Genomic DNA, 23,479 nt, shown 5'->3' with positions numbered 1-23,479 from the left:
GCCTGTTCCAGCCTGCCCCATCCTCATCACGGACCCCAGAGTATATTGTGAGGCAAGTGTTGGAGAAGCTGCATCTATGCCTTCCCTCTCGCATGGGGCTGAGCACAGGAGAGTAACAGACACTGTTGTGAGAGCCCTGTTCCCCCTCTGGAAGGAGGGCTGCACTGCCCTGAGGGTATCCAAGCTTGGCCTAGAGCTGCCCTTGGACTCCTCCTCCTGGCACCTTCACTCCAGCAAGATGGAGGGGCCTTCACTCTCATCTCTGCATCGGCTGTCTCAGAGCACACAGAAGCAGTGAGGGGCCTTGCTCCTCCTGCTTTGTCCACACTCCCAGAGTCTGAGGGGATTGTTCCCTGGGGTCAGGATGCTGGCGGTACCTTCCACAGAGACGCTGGCTGAGGAGTTCACGCAGCCCTTGGCGTTGCAGACACTGCACAGGTAGAGCCCAGCATCCTCTTCTCTCACCCTCTGGATGCTCAGCCTCTGGTTAGAATCCGCTAGGTCAATCCCTGAAAGGTACAGAGGCTAATGGTATCAGTGTGAGCTGGTGCAGTTTCCGGAGGGAGGGGATTCCCATGCCAGACAAATTCAGACTTGAAATACAATGCAGCCTTTTAACAGTCGGGGCGATTAGCCTAGGCTCCCCACTGCACATGCCCACAACCAGCTAACAAGGTTTTAAGCATGGCTTGCCCACTTTCCAGTAGGTGCAGGATCTGGTCTAACAGACCATTAGTTAAAAGATGTTATCTAACACATCACAGAACATGGCCTCTTTTCCTCATCCAGACATGGCCTCCAACTAGTTTATAAAAAGCCCCTCAGGGCCTGTCTAAGGAAGTGACTCTTAGCAGCCACAGAAACACGCAGGACTCAGAGCATAAGGAACCCTTGCAGGGAAAGCGGGGAATGCTCCCATTACTGGCTCCAGTTTCATAGAGCCCTCACATGTGCACAGCACCGCCTATGAAGCCATCCCATTTGGAGCGTGCCCTCTCCCTTCAGCCCTTCCGAAGACAAGCCGGCAAATGTTACTGTTGCTAGCAGGGCTCCTGCAAGTTTCCCTGGAGTGGTGTGAATGAGGATTTTTTTTTTTGACATAGAGCCGCGCAGCTAAACCATGCCACAGACTAGCCCCCTCCGTAACCTGCAACATGGCTTCATTACCTGACCAAACCGTACTCTCAGACCAAAACCTCCAGGCTGTTCAGGGAAAACAAGCCAGAGGCGCTTAGCAGCACTACTATTTAACTGCCCTAGTATCTAGTTACCAACGCAGCCTGCCGTTTCAGATGGAGTATGGACAGAGTCTAACTTTGCTACACCCTGTAATAGTCCAGCAACTCCTGTCTGCACAGGTCTCTGACCAGCTGTGTGTAAGCATGGCATAAATGCAGCTGCGCCTGCGCCAGGTCCTAATGCGGTCTGGCTGGCCAATGAGGACACAGTCAAATTGTGGCAGAACCTGATTAAAAGAGATATTCCAGCCCAACGATCTAGTAGCGGGATCTAAACTAGGGCATGGCAGGGCCATGATTCAAATCTAGTTTGCCTGACTGTCCTTTGGAAGAAGATTCCCTGACCTCAACTCCACCCTCTTGAACCAACCGTACCTGAAACCTCTTCCACCAGCTTCTCGTCTTTATACCAGCTGATGTCAGGAATGTGAGCGCCATCCACCTTACAACGCATCTCTATCGAGTCGCTGACGTTCACCCATATGTCTGTCAGGTTCTGCTTCAGTCTGGGGACCTCGAGGGCTAAAGGAGCAGCAGCATCCAGACAAAGAGGAGATTAAAGACAAGCAGGAGATTGTTTGCTTTGAAGACCATCTCGACCCATACAGGGGGAAGAATTCTAAGGGGTCCTAATATACTGTACATTTTGAGTATCTAGCCCCTTCTGGGTGAGGCTGAGACAGGCAGTGCTGAGAACTCTCTCATACCCAGCACCCCTTGCTGCTCAGGCCCTGTTCACCCCATCCCGGTGCTTCCTTGTGTGCTCCTTGCCCTGCATCTCGCCCACCATCACAGAGTCACTCTGCCTGCTCCCACGCTCCTCACCCTGTACAGAGATGTATTTTTTGTGGCAGTGTTTCTCTCTGGTCTTTCGGTTCTGCACCTCACACACATAGTCTCCCTCCTCCCCCAGGGAGATGTTCGGGATGGTGAGCAGCAGGGCAGCGTCGTTGGAGTCGGGTTCGAAGTGCAGCTCCCCTTGCATCTTGGTCGCGTAGTGGTGGACATTCTTGCAGTCCAGGACTAGTGGGTTGCCTTCCTCGTGGTGCAGCTTCGAGAGGTTCAGACGGTACCACTGCAGGTTCTCATAGGTGTAGTTATCAGCATTGCAGCTCAGTTTCAGGTCCTGTCCCTCAGTGGGCTCCTCTGAAGGCTGGGATTCAATCTCAAATCCATCCGGAATGGCTGCCAGGAAGGCAAGGGAAGGAAACGGATGTGTGACTGAGATTTTAAGGCTCCATGGTGCATCACTGCCTTACAGGGTGGAATTGTCGCCCTCTGCTTCGCACTCTGAGTCCATCTTGTATATAGACAGGGATAAAAAAACCTCCCCAAAGCACAGTGATAACCTGCATGATGCTGCTAAGAAATTGCTAAAGCGAAGAGGAGTCACAGGTGGTGAACTGAAGGCCTAGGCTCAAATTAAGCTTGGGTCACAAATGAAATAAGGTTGCGGGGTCTGAATTTAGCTTTTGGTTTTTACTTCCCTGGTCCGATATTAAAACACAGGGTTCTAAACCGCTTCCTGCTTCTGCAAAAATGTGTTTGTACCCCACCACTTGCACATCCAAACAGGCATTTGTGCATACAAGCTAGGCAAGTGCACACACAGAAGATTACTTGGGATGCAATTACTCAATTTGCTTATGCAAATGCATATTTGCATACACAAATACTGGCAGTGCGCGCACACAGTGTTGTTATTAATTATTCGGATAGAAACCAACTGTGTGCTGGGCTTTTTGCAGGCAGGCTCAACCCCCCAAACAGCATATAACCCACACAGCCCTCAGGCACAAAATCACTATGAAATCCTGTCCAACTCCCAATTTCTACATAGCAGGGACATGGGCCTGTAACACCAGGGGGTATTGCAGGTCAGCATTGTGTAAAGGAAGTTTACGCAGCATTTCACTGTGTGATCCCTGGCTTTAGCCAGTACTGTCAGTCTCTAGCTCTTAAAAACTCAACTAGATCAAATTAATCTCTCCCCCGCACCCTCAGAATTCCCCATGGCTCCTGCCAAGTGTCTCAGGACCCGAACGCAAACCGGGAAGAGTGAAGTTACCCTACAGAGCACTAGAGGGTACTGTTGCATCAGATACACCTGAGAGTTGCAGGCTCTGACTTTTACGATTATTACAGAATAAGGTTGTGAACTCTCCACTCCAAGGCAGGCAGGATAGTGTAAGGAGAGAGGATTCACAATCAGTGACTAACGGGCAGAGTCTGAGAAGATGCTGACATAGGCACTGTTTTTCAGTATTGAATTAAAAAAAACAACAACCTGCAGCAGCGACCAAGCTGGTTTCTCCCCATCTATGGCTGCCTAAAAGATAATGACATTTTACTTTAAATGCTAAGTTTGCTACCAGGATCTGTGCCTTTGCCAGCCTTCTCCAGGATTCTTTATGTAGGGTTACATCTCCAATTAACGTGGAAGCCGAAGCTAGTGCAGAATGCAACTGGCTTGCTGAGATGAATTTCTGATTGCGCGCACACAGCACCGGTTCGCTGGGTTCTGCATTGGGTTTCCAGGTGGAGTTTGAGGTTTTGACCTATAACGCCCTAAGTGGCTTTGGGACCTGCCTATTGGAGAGACCCAAGATTGACAGACAGACCTCCCTGGCATCTGGTGGTACTCACTGGTCACGTAGAAATAGATCAGCCGTTCATCTCTACCCACTTTGTTGGAGGCAACACACTTGTACATGACGGAAACATTGGCTTCCTGGATCACCAGTTTGCTGACCGTCTGATAAAGGAAGTGAATGTCAGAATGAATGATGGTGAGGGGAGAGACAGGATCTTCACTGCTCTCAGGCCGACAATGGGACAGGCAGCAAAACACAAACAGCAAATCCTCCCTCCTTCCCCCCCAAAACCCTTAAAGTGCTGTTCTATTCTGAACAGCGATTGTGCCCCTTCCTATGCAGCGTACTGCTGTTGACTCTTGTGACAGCAATACCTTAGCATTGCAGAGCCTCCATGGCTAACAGAGAGTGAGCAGGATTCTCTTGTGCGTCAGACACTAAACTCCAATCAGTCATACCGGGAGCAAGCCCATGGAGGGCTATGGAGACAATGGGGCAAGCAGGTGTGCCTGAGCGCCCAATACGGCCTGCCAAACCTTTATTCCGGGGGACGAAGAGTGAGAAGGAAAGAGCTCTGCTTGATTCCCAGATCCCAGGTTTAGTTTGCAGGATTTGCAGTTGAGAAGAAAAAAATCTTTTTATTTGTAAATTGAGCACATGTGAACATGACGCGCCTCAGTATCATTTTACGGCTGCGTTTCAGAGCAGAACTCTACTTTGGCCCTCATTCAGGAAAGCATCCCTATACAGGAAAGCAGGAAAGCATGTGCTTAAAGTCTCGCTGAAGACAATGCAACTTGAGAATATGCTTAAAGTGTTTTCCTGAAGAGGGTTCGTTAGCATCAAGAGAAAATCAGGGGTATGAAAACATTGTGCATCTCACCATTTTAGAGCCTGTTGTAATTTTTTCTGCATTCCAAGCTTTTCATTTAAAATTCTTCTCCCTTTCCCCAGCCAATGCAAAGTAAGCAAATGTGCTGCTGTTCTGATAGTTCAAACTTAGAGTCATTGAGTTTAAGGCCAGAAAGGACCACCAGATCACCTGGCTGACCTCCTCTACATCACAGGTCACCAACACTGCCCAGCACCTAAACCTAAACCAGCAACTGAAATTAGACCAAAATATTACATCCCACAGGAGATTAGACTATTACGTGCCACAGGCAGAGAATAGGAGGGAGAGAGCTGCACCAATGGCCGAGGCCCCTGTAACGGCAGGGAAATGTCTCAAGAAAGACAATAGCAAGCAACATAAAGGGTTCGAATTCACTTTTCCTCCACCCTATTCACCTCACTCAGGTGTGAACTTCAAAGCTGTGTGTTATGAAGTGCTTTCCTTTCAAAAGACATTGCAGTATGAAGCCTGGGCAATTTCCTTCCCCCCATTCTTTATTTGAAAACAACAAGATAATTAAATGCAAAAAACTACGAATCAATGTCTAAAATGAGGATGAAAATGCAAAAATTAAAGTTCTGACAACAAAAATAATTTGCCCACATTATGCATCCTGTACATTTTATAATATTCATTTTGTGATATAAATAATAATATACTAAGCTAGGTAATTAACCAGAATAAACAGGCATAGAAAATACTATATGTCTGCAACATGACTGCGTTAACATTATTGGAACCTTATGTATTGCATTTTCTGACATCTTGTGTTTTTTGCTCTGCAGCCATAATTTTGCATTAATGTAGGGATTTTTACATTTCACATACGTCTTTCTGTATAGACTGGATTATCCTATGCTGAACCCACCATTGCACGCATTGGCCTTTTTAGCCAATTTTTACATCACCTATGACCTGTTAACTAAAATCTGACTGGAGGGTCTCAAACTGAGATCTGTGGACCACCCTGGATTGGAGAGTCCTTTGTGAAGAATGAAGAGTGAATCCAGCAGTCAGAGTTAGGAGGTTCAGAAGGGAGATGGGTCCCTCACAACACCTCTCTCTTAGGGGCCCGCAGAATGAATTGTAGGAGACACCTTTGGGGACACCACTTCCTCCCACAAGCAGCAGAATTCGCTCTTCCCAGAGCTTTGGTAAATCCCATGGGGCTTCACTGTCTGACTCAGAACTTTGGAATATTTACATTTAAAGTTACATCTAACTAGCTGGGGAGTGGGGAGGACAGAGGTGAAGAATGCAAGAGAGGAGGAAAGAAGAGGGGGAAAGGAGGAAAGGAGGAGAGGAACAACGGATCTAGATGCATAAGAAAAGATAAAACTGTGCTAAGAGGTTCCAGGTTCCAGGACCATCTCCCAATACACCTATTTGTCCCCAGTTCACGCTCCTGCTCCTGGTGTGGACACTCAACCACTAACCCCGACTCAGAACTGCTCTGAGCAGATGCATAGGCAGCGTCTTCCCATCCACCGCCCTTTCAGTCGCAGTGACGGATTCCTGGCTGGGGCCTTGGAACAGGAAGTGACTTTGGAGGTGTGTATGAAAACAGGAAGTGACTTTAGGAAGCTGGGAGCCATTTGTTTGTTCTTGAGCCTGCATCCCTCTGTGTGTGTTTGGTGTCGAGCACTCTACCCTTGAACAGGAAGTTAGTCATGAAGGAGTGCACAGACCACTGACACTTATGGCTACCAGGGGGATGGAAAGAAATGGCTATTGAATGCTGGCCATGCTTTTATAGGGTCACACATCAGAAAGAGGGAGAGATGTCCCTTCCAGAGAGGAAATGCACTGCGAGAGCCAATGGAATTTCTTGGACTCCCAGGGGCACCTCCTGCACAAACACGTTTTCATTCACAAAGAGGCAATGGACTCAGGCCAGGATTTCTACACAACCTTTGTTCACTGGCTCTTCCCGCAGCCCACACAAGCAAGTGAAATGAACCACTGAAGGCAGGCATTTTCCTGGGATGTTTAGAAGCTTCCCCATCAGCCCTGGTCCCCATTCCCGCTTTCTGGGGGGCTTGGTGACTGGTCAGCAGTATTTGGCTGATTCCCCCCAAATTAACTGATTTGTTCCTGCTTTTATATCGGCATTCTGCTTCTAAGAAGCAATGTCCGTGTGTGGGATTGAAGGGAGGGGAGTTCAAGGCACAGAGTGAGGTGGGAGAGGGGCCTGTCTCTGGGGCTCAGTCCAAGGTAGGATTGAAGCCAGGGGAAACCATTCTCTCTCCAGCTTGGTTTGGCAGAGACAAGCTGGAACTGCATGTCAGGCAGCCAGGAACTACCCCAGCCATTTGACAATACTGCCTCCACCTCTCTGTGTCTCAGCTCCTTCTCTCCTGGTCATTGGAAGGACGGGTACTTTTATCTCACAGCTTAGTTCTTGACAGACACGTGGGCACGGCTTCTCATTATTCTGTAATCACTAGATAACCTGACATTAGAGAGCGCCCATTCCAATAAGGTGTGCGGCTAATCGTGCCTGAGAGGTTCCACACGACGAGCCCGGGCAGTGGGGATACAGAGAAACAACCTCACCTTATTTCTTCCTTCTACTGATTCTGTCCAGGTGTCGATGCTCTCGATGGGGTTCACAGCATCCTGCTGGGACACGTCCTTCCAGTCCTTGCACTCGGGCATCCGGTCCCGCTGATGGCGCCTTGCCGCCCGATGCTTGCTACTGCTCACCCGGCAGCCATGCGAGAGAAGAGGGGATGGGGAGAGAGGGTGCTCGCTGAGAATGAGGCCAAACAGTGGCACTCCTCTCTGCAGGGTGGGGACTGAGAGCTGGCATGCTCCTTCTGTCGGAACCAACAGGATTTCCCGGGACGAGGAAAGCTCTCCTAGCAGCAACACTTCACAGGTCCATGGAGGCCCACGACACTTCCATGAGCTAGGTAAGCTGATGGTTCCTCCTTACATGGAGAAACTGAGGCAGAGAGAGGATGTGACTCTTAGGCTCCTGGCTCCCAGGCCACTGCCTTCACCACAAAATCATCCTTCCCCCCAATGATGGATGAGCGGGTGTAACAAGGCAGCTTGCTCTTGAGCTGGGGCATTTGGGGCTCAGCCAGCCCTGATTACAGGAGGAGTCTCACCTGAGTCAGCAAATTCCCTACAAAAAGCAGCAGGCGGGTGCAGTAAGGGCGGGGATGCTCAGGAAGGAGAGGCCTGAGAACGTGTAGCAGCTGAGAACTGGAAGCAGCAGCAAGGAACAAGCCTGGGTCTTGCAGAGACTTTGAACTGTGCCTGGCTCTGGGAAAGAGGGCTGGGGACCCCCAACAAAGGATGAGAGACACTGAACTGGGGTTGGGGCATGGAGGGTCAGTGTATACTGAAAGTGACTAAGTGGGACCCCAGGATATGTTTTAATTTCTTGAGTTTGGTTAAGGGACCCCACGAAGGAGACAATGGGTCGGAGCGCTACAGAGCGACCTCTAGCCACAAGGGACGCTCGGGTGGCAGCCAACCCTGCAGCGGTGGGAACGAAGGCCAGTCATCTGTGCCATGCTCAGTTTCTGGCTCTGTTACAGTTTGGTTTGCTCTGTAGCGAGGCCTAGATCCATAGTGTTTCTTCTGAGCCTGATTCACAGCACCGAGGGTGTAAAAGTCACCACATGGCTTGGATAATGTTAGCATATGTTTCAGCCCTGCAAGGAGTGCACCTTGGTTAACCCAGGGGAAATGTCTCAAACACAGTTGCTGTAGGCAGCTAAAAGAAACAGGACTGAGAGATTCACCTTGGCACCAGAGCCTCCCAGGTTATTACCACTGATGCCAGGGGTACAGGGAAGGGAAGGGAAGGGAGCGTTCGGTCTTTGATCTCCAGGAGTGCAGAACCCAGTCCTCACAGGGAACCTGAATACAAACTGCAGCCAGACCTGACTAGCTGTGTGTGTTTCAGAAATGCATATGCACTAGGGCATGCGGTGAGGAGGGGGTGCCCTGGTGGGTCAGGAAGTGGAGTGGAGCGTGTATTGGGAGCCAAGTGGCGGCGGGGGGGGATGGAGGGTCCAGGCCCATCCATGGGGTAAGGCACAGGGATGTCTGCTCACTGCATGCAGGAGAGGGCTCTGCTCTGAATGAGCAGATGAACCAGAACGAATGTCTGGGGTGACAGGGAATGAGGAGCAGGGAGTATCCACTGTCTGTGCCGGGGACGCGGCTCTGCAGCGAGTGCTCCCCAGTTGTGTCTGCTGGCCACGCAGGGCAGAGTGCCCTGCAGTGTGAGTGCCCCAAGGAATCAGGGACAGGGGGCGTCCGCTGGTAGCACAGGGCAGAGTGCCCTGCAGTGTGAGTTCCCCGGGGGGCAACATCAGGAATCTGTGTAAACAACAGGAAGTCAGGAAGAAGCCTCCTGCATCCTCTGGAGCTGCACTAAGCAGAAACATTGCGGCCTTGGGAGACAGTGCTCATAATTCATCAGCCCCTCTGCTTCCTGACAGGGCCACCGAGTGCTCACATGCTATTGGAAATACACAGTTACAGCAGAACCTTTGTGGCCTAGGTGTCTCTGTTGGCGCCCCATTTCCTCCACGCTCAGTGACTCTGCCTCGCTCATGTTCTGCTCTCTGTTGGCTTCTTTTTCCGTGTGTCTCGCTAGATGCATCTCCACTACGTCTATTCCCCTCAAATGTTCTCCTAGAGCAGTTCCACTGGTGGAAGCAACAGCAGGCGCACTGAGGTCAGAAAGGCAGCTGGGGCCCCTGGCTGCTTAACCACCATGTCATCTGCTCTGAGCAGGGTTAGATACCACCGGATTCTTGCCCTTTACAACCCATCCCACTGGAGGTCCTGTGTTCTTGAGACCTTCCTTCAGCCAAGCAAGGCTGAGATTCTCTTCAGAGCCTCACATGGCTCCTACTTGGGCCAGTGGGTCAATGTCACAGTGCAGGCACTCTTACACCATGCAGCCTGAGCACACATCTTCTGCAGGGTTCCCAGCTCCTACCACTCCGGTTGCAGTCCATACATGGCAGACTGCTTCTGGAGGAGCACATTTCTTGCATGTAGTGACCCACTGTGCTGTATGACTCTGCGCTACAAAGTGCCATCCAGGTGCAGGCCATTCACATCCAACAGCCACAGCTGGTCTGTTCAGTTCAGTACAGTTTTCTAACCAGCTTCCTGTGGCCTTCTCTTCCCAGCTTTCCAGGCAGTGGTGAGCTCTGCTGGGGAGAGCTGGTAGGTGGAGAAGGGAGACAGAACCTCAGAGACATCTCTTCCTGTGCCAGCTGAGAAAACTCTCTGCACTGAAACACTGGAAAGCCCCAGAGATTTGGCATTCTCTCCAGAAATCAGTAGTCCTTTGAATGTAAAATGCCACCATCCAGTGCACATCCAGGGAATGGAGTCTGCGCTCCTCATTAGCAGTGTGTGTCTTCAGAAAAAAGACAGGTGGGTATATTGTCTGGTTTAGGTGAAAGGCCGAGATTACTCTGAGGGTGAATTTTGTGTGTAGTCTCAACAAAACCTTAACCTTATAGATAATTGTGTAAGGTGGATCAGCCATAAGGTGGATCTTGCCTGCATCGTCACTGTGCTTAACAGCTGGAGGAGATTGAGGTCATCCTGGTATCAGCACCTTCAGCAGCAAACTTCCTTCATGTAAAGAGAGATCACTTACCACCTTGTACAGGAACTGAAGTTCTTCGAGATGCATGGTCTCTATCTGTATTCTACTGTGGGGTACGTATGCACTGTACAGAAGAGATTGAAAGATTTTGGCTGGCAGTGTCCCTTGGTCCATGTCTGTGCTTTTCATCTGCCTGTGCTTCGGACAGAGGATGTATGGGGCAGTGCGGACCAGCCGCCTCTCCAGTTCCTTCTCTACTGCGAATCATGACTAAAGGATCCGAAGCAGGGGGGAAGGAGGGCAAGTAGCAGAATACAGAGGAGAACCACACTTCTAGCAGAATTGTAACTACTATACAAGGTCAGTAACCTCTCTTTCTTCTTCGAGCACAGGGCCCTATGTGTACTGCACTGTGGGTGACTAACAATCAGTACTTACTGAGGAGGAGGGCGCAAGGACCTACGCGGTGTGGATGACTGAAGAACCATTGATCCAAAGGGTGCATCAGCTGCAGAGACTCACGCTGGGGCCTAATGTCTTGTGAAGCTTTGGCTAGAGCTCCATGTTGCCGCTTGTCAGATGTCAACAAGCGACACGTTCATGAAGCAAGGCTACAAGAGCTGCCGTGGCTCTGCTAGAGTGGGCCCTCATACCTTGTGGGGGAGGGGTATCAGCTGACTGCTAGAGCAGGATACAATTCGAAATTAGGGTTGCCAGACATCTGGTGCGACTGGAATGCGTGGTTTCAACTGGAACATCCTGGAGCTCCGGTCAGCACTGCTGACCAGGCCATTAAAAGTCCAGTCAGCAGTGCAGCAGGGCTAAGGCAGGCTCCCTGCCTACCCTGGCTCCGTGCAGCTCCCGGAAGCTGCCAGCATTTCCCTCCAGTTCCTAGGCAAGGGCGCAGCCACAGGGGCTCCGCACGCTGCCCCTGCCCTGAGCGCTGGCTCCTTAGCTCACATTGGTCGGGAACCACAGCCAAGGGGAGCTGCGGGGGTGGCGCCTGCAGACGGTGGCAGCATGCAGAGCTGCCTGGCCGCGCCTCTACCTAGGAGCCGGAGATAAGCGCCGCACAGAACCCACACCCTGAACCCCCACCTGCACTCCAACCCTCTGCCCCAGCTCTGAGCCTCCTCCCAAACCCAAACTCCCTCCCAGAGCCCAACTGCACCCCAACCCCTTGCCCCAGCCCTGAGCCCCCTCCTGCACACCAAACCCCTCATCCCCAGCCCCACCCAGGAGCTCGCTCCCCCAGCCCAGAGCCCATTCTCCCTCCCACACACTATCCCCCTGCCGCAGCCTGGAGCTCCCTCCCACACTCCAAACTCCTCATTTTTGGCCCCACCCCAGGGCCCACACCCCCAGCCAGAGCCCTCACCCCCTCCTGCACCCCAACCCCCTGCCCAGCCTGGTGAAAATGAGCGAGTGTGAAGGAGAGTGAGGCAACGGACGGAAGGGTGATGGAGTGAGAAGGGGGCAGGGCCTTGGAGAAGGGGGTGTGGCTTCTGGAAGGGGCGAGGCAAGGGTGTTCGGTTTTCTGCAATCAGAAAGTTGGCAACCCTACATCCACTTGGACAATCTCTGAGAAGAGATTACTTGTCTCTTCATTCATTCTGCTAATGAAATGATCAGGCTATGCAACATCCCAAACTTTCCTGACTTTGTCCTTTGTGAGTAAAATGCCACCACCCAGTGCACATCCAGGGAATGGAGTCTGCGCTCCTTGTTAGCAATGTGTGGCTTCAGAAAAAAAGACAGGTGGGTATATTGTCTGGTTTAGGTGAAAGGCCGAGATTACTTTGGGGGTTAATTTTGCGTGTAGTCTCAACAAAACCTTAGCCTAATAGATAATTGTGTAATGTGGATCAGCCATAAGGCTCCTAATTCTCCAACCCTTCAAGCCAAATTGATGGCCACTGGAAAGATGACCATTGATCATTAGAGACCATGGTTCAAACATTGATTTAGTTAACACCAAGAGGACCAAGTGAAAATCCCGTGTGGGAGCAGGTTTAGTTACTAGAGGGAAGGTTCTAACTAAACCCTTTAGAAAACGTTCAATCACTGGATGGGTGAAAATTGAGTGGGTGTCAACTGGGGAATGGCAAGTGCTAGCTGCTGCCAAGCACACTTGCAGGAAACTAAGGGACAGACCTGAGATCTTCAGGGTGAGCAGATAGTCTAGAACAGTCTAGAACAGTCTAGAATGTCTGGTTCTTCTGGGTACAGCCGGTTCTGTTGAACCCAAATAGAAAAATCTCTTCCACTCAGCTAAGTCGCATTTTCTGGTGGATTCCTTCCTACTATACTTAAGGATGTACTTGAACTACTACAGAACATGTCTGCTCTAGATTCAACACTCATCCAAATACCAAGCCATGAGGAGGAGGAACTCTAGATTGGGATGTCTGATCTCATGCTTGTCCTGCATCAAGAGGTCTGGGAAAGTCTGCATACTGATGGGTGGACGGATGACTGCTGGAGAAGTTTGGGGGAACTAAAACTTTCTGGGCCATCTGGGAGTGATCAGTGATCACTGCCCCATCCTGCTGAATCTTTCTGAAGACTCAAGGCCAAGAAGAATGGATGGAAAGGTGTTCCCGATGAGGCCTTCCCATGAGATTAGAAGGGCATCTGCTTTGGAGTCCTGACTTGGAGCAATATATCTTGCATTTCATGTTATCTCATGATGCAAACAGATCCCAAGATGGGAAGCCCCATCTGAATATAGTCTTTACCACTGAATTGTATAGCTCCCATTCATGGTCAATCGAGACGTGGCTGCTGAGGCTGTCTGCTAATGTATTGTGTATTCCCAGGAGGTGTACTACTAATAGAGTGATCTGGTGATGAATACACTACTTCCACAGGTTGACCACCTCTATCTACGAGGGAAAGATCTCACTTCCCTTTGCTTGTTGATGCAGAACACTGTTGTCATGTTGTCTAGCACCACTTGAAGATGTTGGGATTGTATGAGCGGTAAGAATTGTTTGCAGGCCTCTCAGCCAGCTCTCAATTCCAGGAGGCTTCCGTTCAACTTGGCCTCTTGAGCAGTCCATGTTCCTTTTGCTACATTTGTCCAGATGGGTGTCCCACCTCAGGAGAGCAGCGTCTGCAATCAACCTCTTCTGGGGTGGGAAATTTCAATCTGCAGATAAAGACACTGACTTGCCGGAGGTCGAAGATGAGTCTCCATCCTGCCTTTTTCTTGGGGATGAGGAAACATTTGGAATAAAATCCTTTCTCCTGATGTTGAGATGGTAGTGGCTCTATGGCTCCCTTCTGGAGTAGGGAGTCTATGTCCTGAATAAGTATCTTGTGGGAGTGGTCCCTGAAAAAGAATTCCATTCAGTTTTTCTCCCAGGTGGTGGGAGATTCTGGCCACGCCCAGTTATTTCCACTGGGTGGCTTATAGACAGGCCCCAGTTTCTTATTTCTTGCAAGGGGAAACCTTCCCTTTGCAGGCTTTCCTAAGTCCCTTCTGCTCGGGGATCAAAACGAAAGTTAAATGTCCCAGCGCGCCCAAGAATAACTGCTTCCCAGAGCCAAGACAAAGGAGGAAAGGCCAACAACAGTACCTTCTTATTTTGGGGCCACCTGTGTAGCGGTTTTTGAGGAGCCCTTTTGGCTGGGCTGCTGAATTGAGCTAGTCCCTGCAGGCCTAACCCGGGAGTTCGCTTCACTCTCTACTAAAGTTGGGGTGGAGATCTTCTGGATGGGGGGGTCTCCCTGGGGCTTCAGGAATCAGTCCAGGTGTTTCCTGCTCAGGATGATCTCTCCACCCCACAGCTGACTGCAGTGTCCTCCTTTTTAAAGGCCTCCTCCCTACTAAAAATGACTGACATGGCCAGAGAGGAGGAGTGAGCCCTACACACAGGGCCTCTCTGGTGCCTTCCTCATCATTATGGGGTCTATACACCTTGTCACAGTCCCTGAAAAGAGATGAGGAAGGTTTTTTTTGGGGGGGTGCGGGGGGGACTCAATGGTGTAGCCAAAATGGATGATGTAGAGAACCATTTGTCTGCTATCATTCACCAAGTTTGGGAAAATTGGGCTAGGTGGCCACCAAATTTGATGTCTGAGTCGGTAGGAGATGAGTTGGTTCGCAGCTCTCAAGGGTCTCATCAAAAGTATCCCTTAGTGGGAGGCTGTGGTTGGAAGGAGGAACGTTGTATTTGGTTCTCTGCATCCTTCGCTGCTTCTGTGGTGGTTCATATCTGCGTTGGTAGTAGAAGCCTTGTGGCAGTGATTTAGGCTTGTAAGGCTGTCTATCATACTTGCTTTTCAGTGCTGACCTATGTATATAACTGGGGAAAGAAGGGTTGCCCTTGAATCTTTCAAGACTCATTAGTCTTTTCGGTAAATAAGTTATACCCATAACAGGGTGAATCTTCCACAGTGGATTGAACTTCCCTGGGGAAACCTGAGGAGAACAGTCAGGATTTGTGACACATAATGATAGCAGTCGCCACTGACCCTGAGGCTGTGTCAGCTAAGTCAATAGCAGCCTGCTGAGATGTTCTAGCCACCAATTTACTCTCCTCAATAAGGGCCTGAAATTGTGCCCTATTCTCTTGAGGAAGCTTGTCTCTGAATTCAGAAATCTTTGAAGCGTTAGAAAAGCCATACTGTCCTGTGACAAGGCCTGGTTTGGAACTGCAGGCTGGTGGATGCAAACTCCTTCCCTCTGAGGCAGTCCAAACGTCTGGCCTCTTTCCCTGAGGGATGCTGTTTCCTGCCCTTCTCAGTGACAGCCTGAACCACCGAAAGAGTTTGGGGCAGGATGAGTGAACTAAAACTCTGCTCCCTTGGCTGTACTTCTTGTCTGCCCTCTTAGGAGGAGATGCACATATTGCTGCTGGAATATGCCACACGACTTTGGCAGACTCTAGGATGGCTTCATTAACAAGGAGCACTATTTTGTTAGGTCCCCACGGTCCGTAAATATATCTACAGCCTGTGAGGTAGCCTCTGGATTTCCTCCAGAGGAATCTGGAGAGAGTCCATAACTCTCCTCAACAGATCTGGATACTGTGGTCATCTGGTAGACATGATGGGGCCATGGCAACTGCCTCATCAGGAGATGATGATGATACTCCTATTGGGCCCAGCAGTACTGCTGGATCCAGCTCTTCCTCCTCCTCTCCATGGGTTCCTGAGGGAGCTCTGGTTGATCTCTGGAGGGGGAGGGATGGTGTGATTCACGGGGAGACCACACAGATTCAGAATATTGCATTTATGAGTCTCATGGTCCCCAGTACAGCCAGTGAGAAGGATCCAACATAGGTTGAGGAGGTCCCCAAGGCATAGGGTATCATGGTCAGGGTGTGGGGGCACCCCATCTTATAAGGTCGTGGCAGGGCCCAGAAGATTCTGGATCCTCTATTTGAGCTCACTTCTCTCACTGGAGGTGATGTCAGTTCTTCCCCCATGTCAGAGTCCCCCGAAGAGGAAAATGCGGGCTTCTCCAATGGTGGTGCTATAGGTACCATTGATATGGAAATACCTCGACTGTTAGAAGGAATCAGGGATTGACCTCTCTTGTAGAGTTCGTGGAGAGATGGTGTCAGAATCTCCCTTGTAAGGACTGGGTCTGATAGGAGGGAAGATTCTGGATCTGGAAGGGTTATGATATCATGCGAAGTAGTGCACCTATCACCAGTCATCGGGGTGTGAAGAGTCTTCTCTCTGTGCATCTTTAGAGCTGGCATAGAACAGCCCTTGGAAGCCAGCATTTCCTTAAGTGAGCGTGTCCATACCGTCGGTGCATGGGGTTTGTGATGCTGCCAGACCAGATGCCAGGTCATGCCAAGGCCCAGGGCCTCAGTGAACACTGATAAATGCACAGCTGGAAACCAGTCTGGTTTATCTGTGGGTTAGTATAGTTAAAATGGATATTAGCCTAATAAGAATGTGTTTAGACTTTATGGAATGATACTGCTTATAATCTTTGTATCCCTTGGGAAAGTTATATTGCAGGTTTACACTGTAATCCTCTGTAATTGTGTAACTCACCGAACAAGAAAAAGAAGCATTAATTAAGGCAGTGGTTCCCAAATTTGTTCCGCCGCTTGTGCAGGGAAAGCCCCTGGCGGGCCGGGCCGGTTTGTTTACCTGCCGCGTCCGCAGGTTCGGCCGATCGCAGCTCCCAGTGGCCGCAGTTCGCTGCTCCAGGCCACTGGGAGCTGCTGGAAGGGGCACGGGCCAAGGGACATACTTACTTAATAAATGTTTAGTTAGTTTATTACAGGATTGGCTACAGGTGTTGTCTTTGGTTTGAGATCTGAGTACAAATGACCTGGGGTAAGTGACTGGTACTTTGGAACTGGGAGTACCTGAATATTGGTGTGATTTTAGGTGTAAAGTGATCACCTATCACATAGTCCAGCTTGCCTGGCTGGCAAAATAGCCTGGAATGGCCAAAGGGACTGGCTGTGACTCCTGGGTAAGACTGTCACAATGCTTTAGGAGTTCACACTTGATACTGGGTTGGTGAAACCTAATGATAGAACACACAATTACTTGGAGATTTCTGCCCTGCTTTTTGACAGTTTGCCCTGAGGCTGGCACACATACTCACGAGCCACTCCACACAGCATGACAGGTTCTTAGTGTTTGACCTTGGCAGGTACTGCTATTGTCCTGGCCTTGGCTCATGTCTCTCCTTGCTTGGCAGCAGTGGTCCCACTCCTGTCAATGATGGTGGTGTGGAGGGAACTCTTATTCTTCATATCATGACTCCTAGAGGCCCTTGAGCCTCCTGGAGCCAGGCATGAAGAATCATCCAACTTAGAAGGCATTGGCGATACAGAGGTGGGGGATTTCTCTTTAGGCTTTTGAGAGGGCTCCCTGTCCTGGTGGTGAGCCTAAGAAGAGGAGCCTTTGGCTCTGTCTTTGCTCACCTCTCTCTCAGAAGTGGTAGTGCCAGGTGGAGGGCTCCTCAACACCGCTGCCCGCTGTACAGGTGGCTCTGCTTGGCCTGGCTCAGACTGGCATCTCCTAGCACACTCCATGAGATGTTTCCTAAATCTGAACTCCGGCACTTGCCGGGTTTGGCTGGGAAAGGAGCGGCAGATACAGCACTTAGCTTCTCTGAGGCACAGTAGGCACCTCTGACATTGGTTGTCACTGACCGGGCAGGACTGCGGGTAGGACATACAGTTCTTGAAGCCTGGAATCCCAGGCTTAATTTGTGTCCTGTATTGGCGGGGGCGGGGGGAGATAATCCTGAATTCTAACTAACTAAACTAACCCTAAAACGAAAACCTAACTAACAACATTTATATTTTACAATATTTACAGATTTGATATCGGCGGGTTAGCTCCCTCAACACGGGAGGGTTATGTCTCAGACCATGCAGCGGGAGAAAGGAACTGGAGAGGCGGTCCGGAGCACAAGGAGAGGAAGAGTGCAGGCGGGGAATAACAGACACTGCTAGCAAAAATCTTCCTGTCTCAGGCACATGGCATGCGTGTGTACCTCACAATGGAAGACACATTGGGACCAGCAAGCCAAGAAGAGTAATGAAATTCTCCTGCTCCTCCTAGCAACATGAGATGAACACATCCAGCAATGCAGCATCAGGCTCACTAGGTGTGGATAGGACACAGGTCACCTAAGCAACAGGTGTTTCCTCAGTCAGAGCCCTCTCCTTCCATCCCTTCCAGTACCCAGAGCTCTGCAGTAAGGATCCAGGGACATTTTGGGGTGCCCTTCCTAGCCCTCGCAGAGACAGCTGCTTTCTGACTCCTCTTTAGGATGTTTCTTTTACCAGTCCAGAGGTTAACCACTTAGATACCAAACAAACACCACAGACTTCTGACCTTCACCTTTCTAATAGGAGACATGCAGGATGCCAGATCTGATTCTAGATTCTGCATAAGTCATTGGTCACTGATGCTCATCACCTGTAAGATGCTGGGTTGGTGTTTGCCCCCCAGGGTAGGAATGAGGCAAGAGAAAGCCCTTTGGTTTCCGAGTACTTTGTATTTCGCTGGCCGACTGCAAAAGCAGCATGGTCTAGTGGATTTCACCAGACACTGGCTCTGCCATGGGCTTATGGTGTGGCCTTGAGTGAGTCATTTGGACTCTCTGACTCAGTTTCCCCATCTGTAAAATGGGGATAATAATACTTACCTGCCTGACAGGGGTAATGTGATCAGTTAAGGTTTGTAAAGTGTTAGGTCTTATTATGGCAAATGTCTTGGAGTGTTGACAGGTCCATGACCTCACTGGAGGCATTGGAAGTCGGGGGATGAGGAGCCAGGAGAAAGTTGCCCAGGCTCTGTGTTAGAGGCTGTCAGGGGTTAGACATATGACACATCAGGAATGCTCCAAAAGTCTGTTTCAGGTGTGCTCAGCATCTCTTCCTCCATATCCCATGTGAATGAACAGGCTGCGGCAACTCCATATCCATCGGATACTGCAGTTTTCACCTCAGTGTGTCACAGGCAAATCCTGGACTGGAGCTTTGTGCCCAGCAGATGGTGAAACTGGGCCACAGGGAGATGAAGTGATGTAACCAAAATCACTGAGTGACTTAGTTGCGAATAGAACCCTGACTCCCTATGTTAACCGACAGACAACACTGCCTTCCCCCAACCAACGAATCACACCCAACACGCGCCACGCACCACTCACATCCGCAGCCAAGTGGCATAGCTTAGTTTTGAGGGGCTACTGGCTCCGTGTTTTCTGAATATGCCCAAGGCCTTCTCCTGAGTGATATGACTGGGATCTTGGCACCTGGTGCTAGGAAGCCAGGGCCAAGATGGTGAGGAAGAGCACTTACAGGCTACGTCGTGAGAACATCCGGCAAGGCCTCCACGGCCTCCACTGCCACTGGATCACTTCTGGTGCTGGGATGCCATAGACTGTGCAGGTGAGGGCCTGGTGGCTCCTACGGGAATAGATGCTCGGGGAAGAGGCTTCCTTCTCGTGGATGTGCGGAGGAACTGAAATCAGCAGAATGACAAAATTTGTAATCTGGCATCAGCACTGCAGTTCCTTTTGCTGAGTCGCCACGCCAGACAGAACATCGTTCCTGTTCGGGGTTATGAAAAGACAGGTCACCAGAACGCCCTGGGTTTCAGGGCAACTGGGTATAGAGGCAGTGACCTGCTGGGAGGCTCCAGGTGGTGCGATGAATTAAAGCAACACTCTTTAATCCGTGGAGCTCTTGGGCCCAATGTAGAGGTGCTGTGCAAGGAGGGGTAAGTTATACCTAGCAACATTTAAAGCGAATTCTTCCTCTACAAGACTTCACTGATGTGACTGTCCAATTGCTGCATGTAACAAAGCAGCTCCTAGCAGTCCTGCACACCAGTCCATTCCTGCCAGAGCCTCGTAAGTCGCAGTTACAGTGGATGCCAAAACTACTATAATTAGGGTTAGACCATCCCTTCCCCTCACACCCCAGAATTCCATGCTCTGCCGCGTTATTTCCACATTGCAGGGATGCACGAGGGATCAAATTCATCCCTGTTGTAACTCCACTGAGGTCCATGGAATTGCATCAGGGTGAATCTGGCACAAGTACCTAGGGGAACATAGATATAAACCCCAGGTATCATGTTTCTATTCTGCCCTGACACAAAGTCCTAGCCGGAATCATTGTCACTCACCATCCTCCATCAGCTCTTCCTACAGGAGCTTTTCTAAACCTGATCAGGGAGACAGCTGCAAAGCCCAGCACATCAACGTCAGAATTTAGAAGTGCATGAAGACTAGGAGGATTGCTCATGGAAAAGAGGTCGCCTTCATTTTCTATATTTGTCCATGTTCAGTGACAGAGAAATCTCTGATGATACTAATATCTACCTCTTATCTAGCACTTTTCGTCAGGAGATCTCAAAGCACTTTAGAAAGGAGATCAGCATTTTAGAGATGGAGGAACTGAGTCACAGAGAGGGGAAATGACTTTCCCAAGGTCCCCCAGCAGCGGCAGAGACGGAAATAAACCCCAGGTCTCCTGAGTTCCCCTCCAGTGCTCTGTCCACTAGATCACGTTGAAAAGGCCACGTGTAATTATCTAGCTACGATTGGTGGAATGGGGAAAGAATAGAGGTATCAACTTTGACTGCTACAGAATAGTGACATCCCCCAGTGAATTAAATACAACGGGCTAATGATTTCAGGGGAGTTACTCCAGGAATGAGTTTGGCCTACTGGGTCTAAGAACATCACGAAGATCTCTTGGCCAGTTGCCTCCTGCCATTTTCTGCCTTATCCTTCCTTACCATTGACTATTAACTGGAGGCTAATGCGCTCCTCCAGCCCAGCCAGCCTATTCCATAGAACTAAGGTGTAAGTCCCGGAGTTCTGTTCTGACACGTCTTTGATCTGCATCGAATAGGGAGATTGCTTGTTGGGAATTAACTTGCCGTCCTTGTACCTGCAGGGAAATAGAGAGCAAATGCATATACAGAGAGGTACAGTCCTACTGAAATATAGCCAGAGGCCTGCAGGTGCTAATGCTGGGAGCCATCTGGCAGCAAAATGTGCTCAGAGGGCTTCGGTCACTAATGCTGGAAGCCCTTTTAGAGGGGACTTACCAGGTTTCCGAAGAAAACAATTAGGGGCAGCTCGCTTTCCTAGAGGTAAGAATGCTCCAGGTCAGGATGGGTGTAAAATACCACCCCTGGTGTGAGTGGAGAATTCTGGTTGTTAGCATTTTACACCCGCTTGGCACTGGTGCAATTGGTGACAAGTGGAGAATCAGGCCCTTGGCCTTTCTCTTCCAGGCTGCAGCAGCGACCCCAGCTGGCTGGTCAGGAGAGAAGCAGCACCAACGGAGCTCCCAAGGGAGTTCAGTTCGGCCCCTCTGCTCACTGCAGACCTGAATCTTTGCTGTCTATGTGCCAGGTTCCAGGACCTAACCTGTCCCCTCTCCCACCGCCCCACTCCCAACCCCAGGAAGGGCTCTGCCCTGTTGTGTGCAGCAAGAAACGCTGGGCAGCCCTGTGGGTGCGGGTGCGGTGGGAGGAAAAAAGCGAACGATGAGAGAGCAGAATGTGGCCAAAACCAGAAGACTGAGTGTGAGGACCAATTAGGGAGGTTTTCTTCTTTGGCTGGCTGCCAGCTGCCTGGGAAAGAGCTAAGGGAGATCTTTTCCCTCAATATAAATTGCTGGGCTCCTCAGGCCAGCCGTATTAGCCAGCTCCTTCTGCTGCAGATAGAGACATCTCCCCTCCTGCAAGGAATTTCTGCAAGACCCTTGTTAACCCCAACCCCCCTCCTACCCCGTCCTTAGTCCCTCCTCTGTGAGTGATGGGCATGAAGGCTGGGGGACACAGGCTAAGAAAGGTGGGTTACCACTGGAACTCTGGCGGGGGATAGGCGACAACCTTCACTGGCAGTTTCACGACTTCGTCTCCCGCTGTGGCTTCTATCACTGGGCCCTTCTTCCACTCCACGTTGATGAAGGGCTTCTCTGTAAAAGCAGGGCCACGCAGACAGGTGTCAAGACAAAAAGTGGGGGGGGAGCAGAAAGAGACCTGTCAATCTGCCGTGCTGTCACAGTGACAGAGATGTCACTTGCCCAGCAACACGAGAAGGGGGTTGCACTTTTTGAGACATTCACAATACTGTACCCAGCTCTTCTTTCACACTTTTCATCAGCAGATCTCAAAGCATGTTACAAAGAAGGTTAGTATCATTATCCTCATTTTACAGAGGGGGAAACAAACAGTGACAGAGAGGTGAAGTGACCTGCCCAAGGCACCCAGCAGGCTAATAGAAAGCCAGGAATAGAACCCAGGTAGTCTGAGTTCCACGCCAATGCTCTAGCCGCTACCCTGCCCTGCCTCTTCAATAAAGTGATGTGACTGTGCACCTCCAAGTGCGTTTGTACAGTGTACGCTTGTCCGTGCACGTGTGTGGCTGCACGTACACATCTCTGCAGCGAGCACTCGGATGGGGGTGAGTACACCCCCATGATCACATGGGCACTGGGTGGTGATGTGCAGGCGCATATGAGAAATTGTAATTTATTGCCACAGGACGTCTCAGCTCAAATGAGTGTTTGCCTTGCAGTGAGGCTCATGCTAGTTCACACCCAGCTGTCCAGTGTGATGACAGGGGTACAGAGTGGTTGAATGACTTGCTGTGTGGGGGTGAAGGGAGGGTCACATACGCTGAGTCCGTAGCTCAGCCGGTACTGGAATCCAAGGGTCCCGGGGCCACGGGGATCCTCTAACCTGTAAATCGCATGTAACAGGCAATGCTTCAAAGATAGCTCTCCGGTGTGTTAGTGAACAAAACGCCTCTTGATAACTTTTAGAATTCTCTTCTCCTTGGCTATCTGTTTTTGGTCTCTCTGCCCACTGCCCCACCCCTGGTGTCTTGACAAAGCAGAAGCCTATTGTACCATGCACAATGACATCGGTGCTCTCCTCGAATGTCTGCTCCCCATTGCTGGCCATACACACATATTTCCCCAGGTCCTGCTGGCTCACGTTTTGGATGATCAGGATACTGGAGAGCTCAGTGTGGTTCTGCTTGGAGCGTCTCTCGGGCAGCTCAGTGACAGCCCGGTGGATCTGCCAAGAAGAGGTGAAAGGGGGTTAAAAGATAAGTCAAGGGAACAGACACAGTTTGGATGGGTTACATGCGAGGCTCCTCACCGCCAGGAGCATTCAGTCTTCCTCAGTTACTTCTTCCCGAGTTACTGTTTAAAAGATGGGCAGTGCCAAGAACTGCTTCAGCCCTTTGAGCCATGATAGGCCTGGCAAAGAGCCATTCCTGTGGGCCTAGGAATACACGTCATAGTCTTGTAACAGGTCCTTTGTTATCACAGGCCCCACTCCAATCTGTGGGCCAGTAGCCTGGGGCAGAGCGTAATCAGTCTGCAGAGCCCCCTCACTATAGAAATGTCTTGAAGCCCACAAGATGATATCACCCTCGAATAACATTCTGCAGAGAGAAATCTGGTCTGTGGCTATTCTCCCCAAAAACCTGCTCCTCTGTAGTTAAAGTTACCACAAGCTAGCAGTGAGCTGCCAGAATTGGTAAGCATCTCAGCAAACAAGCGGGTCTCACACTCCCTGTCCTCTTGCCTTCCATATTTAACCTCCATGTAAATAATCAACTGGATGTCAAACTGACAAACAGCGAAGTCGCTTTAATGCAATAGGCCTGTTAAAGCCAGAACTCAAG

The 23,479-nt window shown here is 50.3% G+C and overlaps 1 protein-coding gene across 3 annotated transcripts in view; it reads right to left on the bottom strand.

Annotated features, from left to right (window-relative positions):
- The window catches only part of FLT4 (fms related receptor tyrosine kinase 4), a 98,846-nt gene that overhangs the window by 19,785 nt on the left and 55,582 nt on the right, over positions 1-23,479 (bottom strand). For all 3 annotated transcript variants that reach the window (XM_037907394.2, XM_043520878.1, XM_037907393.2), the window contains exons 7-15: positions 22,692-22,863; positions 21,638-21,755; positions 20,563-20,717; positions 19,116-19,278; positions 7,284-7,425; positions 3,885-3,993; positions 2,064-2,423; positions 1,614-1,760; positions 378-509 (exon numbers count right to left, since the gene is read on the bottom strand). In XM_037907394.2, coding sequence (XP_037763322.1) covers positions 378-509; positions 1,614-1,760; positions 2,064-2,423; positions 3,885-3,993; positions 7,284-7,425; positions 19,116-19,278; positions 20,563-20,717; positions 21,638-21,755; positions 22,692-22,863 — 1,498 coding nt within the window. The remainder of the gene's footprint in view (positions 1-377; positions 510-1,613; positions 1,761-2,063; positions 2,424-3,884; positions 3,994-7,283; positions 7,426-19,115; positions 19,279-20,562; positions 20,718-21,637; positions 21,756-22,691; positions 22,864-23,479) is intronic.

The sequence above is a fragment of the Chelonia mydas genome, chromosome 8, assembly GCF_015237465.2.
Source record: "Chelonia mydas isolate rCheMyd1 chromosome 8, rCheMyd1.pri.v2, whole genome shotgun sequence".
NCBI classification, from domain to species: Eukaryota; Metazoa; Chordata; order Testudines; family Cheloniidae; genus Chelonia; species Chelonia mydas.
This window is presented reverse-complemented; position numbering and strand designations above follow the sequence as displayed.